Raw genomic sequence first — 5,813 nt, 5'->3', positions numbered from 1 at the left:
ATGATTATGTAAGTTGTATGCTTTGTATGTTGTTTGTGGCGTTTGAGGAGCGAAGCACTCACCCTTACAACCAACAACTTTCAGGTACTAACATTAGAGGAGACCATGATGATTTCATGCTTGTGGAGATAAAGGAGTACAAAGAGTTGTTGTGGCAATTAGAGCCTTCACCTAAGGAGGATGAAGATGACCCTTCTGAGGATCCATCTTAGATATAGTTCGATACTTTGGGTCGGGTAGATGTCTGTCACCCTTTAATTTAAATATTTTGTTGCAAGGTTAATATCTTTTCGAAGGCTGCGTTAATTGTAAACTTGTTACGAAAATTTTTTAATTGTACCGATTTTCAAAAAATGATGTTAATGTGCTTTTATACGTTTTAATGACCTTTTATAATGGTAGAATTTATTTACACAATTTTTATAATAAAGTTTATCTGCATATGTTATATATATGTATATTACTTAAGTTTTGAAGAAGATATTAATTTATTGATACGTATTTCAAGAATAAAAAAGAATTAACAAGATTTTTTCAAGCAATGTTTTAAACTAGAATCTGGAGTGTTATATTAGTGGTATTAGAGAAGTTCGTCCTATCAAGATTGGGGTATGGGATTGTGCTTGGGTAGTGTGAATCTTATGCTTCTTGTTGTAAATAAGAATGTGGGATGATGGAGTATGACTTACTTGAGATTTTAGATAAGGATTTGTTTAAATTGTTTGTGTTGTGTGTAATGATTGCTTGGACACCTCAAATGGTGAGTAGTTTAAGGCTATGTATGGATTAGTTTGATACAACGTCATTGAGAGAAATGTCTAGATCTTAAGATCTATCAAAGCACAACTGAGTTCCAATAGAAGAGTGAAATAGCTAGATATTGCCAAGCTAAGACATAAAGCCATTTCCTTAGACTATACCTTACCTTGAGAATTTCTAATTAATGATCTTACTATTTGTATTTGAATGTGATAAAGGGGTATATGACATGTGATAGGGTTATTCTTTATTGATGCAAATTTGTCTAAATCTCTTGTTAGAGATTTTTTTTGTAAGTTGTTTCCCTTCTCAAATTGTATGATAAATTGAGGTCTTCCCTATTGATATTTGTCTTGTGAACACGAGTCATCTAAACAACATTTCAATAGCCTACTTTTGAGTAGCCTATTGTGACACCCTCTACCCGATATACATATTTATATAATAAAATACATGCTAATACGGAATTACATAAAATGATTTTATTCAATAAACATAAAGGAGTTCATGTGGGTAAAAGTTTCACATTTGTGTTAATCATCAAATTAAAAAATTATCAATTAAGGGTATGAAAAGATTTTTGGCTCAAAACAAGGCCTTTCAAGTTTACAAAAGAACTCAAGTTAAGCAGCAAAATAAAATAAAGTAAAATAACATGTTCGGAACATCATGCAATTAAAATAGAAACCCATACTCCAATGTCACATCCTATCAGAGCATTGTGTCCCGGCGTCCTCCAGCACGAGGTTCCTTAAAACAATCCACTTGACCATCTGCTCCCACGAACACAAGGAAGGAATCATCACAAGATCTAAACACAAATAACACACAAGGAGTGAGTTATCACATTCCTAAACAAGTAGAGATAAACAAAATCACACATATATAAGTATAACAAGCTCAACTTAGCACAATTTACATCATTTTACCACTCATTGCGTAACATTGCTTGTCCCAAGGATTTGATCACAAAATAACATTGCACACCTTCACATTAATCACATGTTCAGAACAACACATCTCAAGTACAACACAACATCTCACACTCACACAATTCATTACCCATCATCACATAACAAGTTACAATGATCATTACACAAGCATTGTGCAACAGATACACTAAGACTTAATCTTATATGCAATGTGGTACCATGTCAATGAAAAGCCTCGTCGGGCGCCTAGGAGTACATGACAAGACAGACCACACACTGGTAAGTCAGGTCACTCTCATTAAGTAAAATCATAGGGAGACCAGTCAGGGTCACGCTATTTTATAAGATTGCTCCAACCATGTGGGATCGATACAAGATCACTCAAATCGAGTGTATTTACTCCCAAGGCGTAGACTCCGAAGAGTTCGTTAAGGCCTCTACCTCCTGATATAGGTCCAACCCATAAAAAATTTTAACATGCAAACTCTATCTATGAATTATACAAAACACACAACTCTTCAATTGTTCTAAAAATAATTTTAACTCGTCGCACCTCGAAGTGATTAAACTCGTCAGGTTCCCATAATGCATCCCATTACAATACTCATCGCGCATTAACTCGTCGCCCTTAAAGGGTCTTATAGTCGTGTCATTGTAAGGTTCTTAGCTCACAATTCAGTGCATATAATATCTCAATACACATGTATCTTACAATTCAACACATATTCAATTTATCATATACACTAAATCTCAATCACAATGTTATAATCCCAAAACAACAAGTTATCACACCTCATGAATCATACACACATCACACAATATTAATATATACATGGTAGAAACACTAACTTTACCTATGAACTATGCAATACACATAACTACTCAATTTTTTTCAAAATCATTTTAACTCGTCACGCCTCAAAGTAATTCAACTCGTCGGGTTCCCAAAGTGGATTCCATCACAATACTCGTCCTACATTAACTTGTCTCCCTTAAAGGGTATTACAATGTTGTGATTGTATAATTCATAGCTCACAACTCAATGCGTACAAAATCTCAATACACATCTATCTTACAATTCAACACATTCTCAATTTATCACTTACACAAAATCTTAATCACAGTTTCATAATCCCAATATAACAATTTATCATGCCTCATGAATCATATACATATCACACAGTAGTAATATTTGCATGGCACAAAACATATATATATATATATATATATATATATATATATATTAAATTGAACTATATTATTTTTAATTTAAAAAAGTTTCTGCAATAATGAAATTAAAATTGTATCAAAGAAATTAATACTAAGCATTAACTTTGCAACTCTCTTTAATTTATTATTTTATTACTTTTATTATTACAATGTATATATAACATGTTGATTATCATTGTGGGAAGATACAGGACAAAGACAATAATTTGTATAAAATAAACAACTAAAGAAAAGATTATTAAGAATACAATTCACGTTCTTTAATAACGTGCAATTGAAGTACGTGGTGTCAAATATCAAAAGTGCAGTGGTATAGGACATAAAAATTCACGTACGATTTTGGTTTACATTTAACACAAGAACACATCAATTTTACAACAATTTCGCATCGGGACATCAATTGGTTCATTAAACACATAATTCATAGTTATAATTGTAAATATAGAATCAAAATTGCATAAACATCCCAAAACCCATCCTAATTGATCTTCTAAGGATTCCTACCAATGTTCTCACTGCTCCCCAACTATGAATAACTCATCCCTTACCTCTAAGCGGACTCACATGTGTAGTTCGGCAATGATAGATGCATCTCTAGTGGTTTCCTAAGATTCCTCAAACTTTTTCTCTGGTTGTTCTGCCAGGGTTTCCAAGCGTTAGAGATAAGGAAAAAGGATTGAAGCCTCAATTTCACTGTCTTTGTGCGAAAATGTGCGAAAATGAGTTGCGAAGGTGGTGTCCAAATTTCAGGACAATCCAATGGTTAATGAGTTCGGAATTGTAGTTTGACTAGAATAGGTTTAGGTGTATGCGGGAAAAAGAGAGGGTTTTGAGAGAGAAATAAGGGAGAACGAAGTTAGGAGGAAGAGAAAGCGTAAAAAGATATCGTAAATGTAAAAACTGACCTAATATGTCTATATTTATAACTAGTGTACTTTAAGCCTATTATTTACTCTATTTTTCTTTATTTTATTATTTTATAAAAAGAAACTCTATTTTACTCTTTCATTAAATAAATAATCAATTAAAACATCCATTTATTTTCTAATACCATGAAACCCTTATTTTAATTAGCAAATACTATTTCCTCTCATTTATTGAATTTCTAAAAGCTCTATTAATTTTTAAATAAAACTTTTTTTTATTTTACAAAAAAATGAGGTGTTACACCTACTATTCTTGTGAATGAAGTGGCTTAGTCATCATGAGCATCATTAAATGGGCATGAATCAGTAACTTACTAATGATGTCTCTTTTCGAATCAGGTGGTGTTATGGATTCCTTCGTGTCCCTATAAACCTAAGGAGAGAAAATTGTTTGAACCTATTTGAGTAGTTACTGGGATGATGAGTAAGTCGTCTTCAATTCTTGTGTGAGTCGTTTGATCCCTGTGGATATGTTATTTGTGAATCATTGATCCATGGGGAAGGGTTGTTTCTTTTATTTTACTTGCATTCGCACAAGGAAAAAGTTATTAAGGAAGAAAGAAAATCTGGATAGAGTTGTGAGATGTGCACTCAAGACTCCATCTAGATGATTTTCCCTCCTAACATTAAATTCTATGCAGCAATGTCTAATATGTGTTGACCCTTCTTGTTTTCAAATCTGGGGTGTGTGTTCGTATCCTTGAGGAAGTTTAAGAATAAGGTTCAGAAAGTTTTGAGTGGCAGTCTGGAGTTGAGTAGAGAGGAGAGACATAAGAAGAATTGAAACTGCCTGATGTTGGGTAAGATATAAAATTGAAGAATAATATAAAGTAGGGATTGAGTAGAAAAAAAGGGAATGAAAGATTTGGAGTATCCTGATGTGTAATATAGTATTAAGAGTATAGACATTACCTTATAGTGTTAATAAGTATTATTCCATTGAGATGGTGTGTTGTAGTTTAGAATTTTGTGAGGTATCCTGAGAATTAAGATATAATGAATAGACTTGTGTTGGAAGCCACAATGTGCGAAAAGTGAACACAAAGAATTTTTAAGTCTAGACTATGAATTGTTAAGTGTAGTGTAAGGACGATGAGAGATGAAGAGATGAAGAGATTAAGAGATTGAGAGTTTAAGAGAGAAAGGGGAAACTTTACCAACAAAGCAATTCAACCAGTGTGTCTATAAATCAAGCAAACTCAATCATAGAAAGGGTCGGGAAAAAAAAACGAGAAGGAAACGGGAAAACATTAGATTGAAATTAAGAGATTGAGAGTTTAGGAGAGAAATAAAACATTAGATTGAAAATGAGCTGCACCAGATCAGTACGAGGGAGTGGGTGTCTACTAGAATTCAGCTTCAACACAGACAAGTAAATAATCCTAATAACCTCTGTAACATCTTTCAATTCTCACCATTAGCATGTGAAACCTTCGTCGCTGTGTTGAACCGTGTGACACCGTCGGAAACGGCCCCTGGCGGCGACGACGCATGCTTTCTTCCCCTTTTCTTGTTCCCCTTCGCACACGTCACAACTCCGCCACTCACCACCGTCAAACCCTCAAACCAGAACCCGTTGCCACCAACACGTGAAACCACTGTGTCAAAGAAACCCATCGTCGGGTCATCAGTAGGTTGCGGCGACGCCACCGTGTGGTGTGCACAGGGAATCCTTTCTTTCATCCTCTCCGTCGCCACTTACAGCACAGTGAACCCTCCCCTCTTTTGTTGATTTTAACGTTCCTTGCTTTTACTGTATTGTTTTTTCATTTAATTTTGTTTTTATTATTTACCTCTGAAGTGTCATTTGGGCTTGATCCATTTTCATTTGAGAACAAGTTAACGTAATTAATTCCGTTTTTGTTAATAACGGTAAAGTTTTTAAAGAATAAAATAAATAATAAAAAATCTGAATCATTATAAGATCTCTTTTCTTCCTTTTTTTTTTCTTTTCTACAAGTGATGA

General features: G+C 33.8%; 1 protein-coding gene across 1 annotated transcript; it reads right to left on the bottom strand.

The window, feature by feature from the left end:
* Window positions 1-1,403: 1,403 nt before the first annotated feature.
* Window positions 1,404-5,585, bottom strand: LOC114394766. Its single transcript, XM_028356437.1, has 2 exons — window positions 5,263-5,585; window positions 1,404-1,570 (listed from the first exon to the last, which is right to left on the bottom strand). Exons 1-2 carry the CDS (start codon window positions 5,528-5,530, stop codon window positions 1,461-1,463), a joined length of 378 nt encoding a protein of 125 aa, XP_028212238.1. The 5' UTR covers window positions 5,531-5,585; the 3' UTR covers window positions 1,404-1,460.
* Window positions 5,586-5,813: the final 228 nt, after the last annotated feature.

This window comes from Glycine soja, chromosome 18 (genome assembly GCF_004193775.1).
Source record: "Glycine soja cultivar W05 chromosome 18, ASM419377v2, whole genome shotgun sequence".
Classification (NCBI taxonomy): domain Eukaryota; kingdom Viridiplantae; phylum Streptophyta; class Magnoliopsida; order Fabales; family Fabaceae; genus Glycine; species Glycine soja.
Note: the sequence above shows the minus strand (reverse complement) of the source record. Positions and strands in the feature narration are given on the sequence as shown.

Coding starts and splice junctions, on each gene's coding strand:
- LOC114394766 (XM_028356437.1), bottom strand. CDS start 5,530: ATGAAAGAAAGGATTCCCTGTGCACACCACACGGTGGCGTCGCCGCAA. Junction 1,571..5,262: donor GAAGGTTTCACATGCTAATG/GTGAGAATTGAA, acceptor ATTTGTGTTTAG/ATCTTGTGATGATTCCTTCC.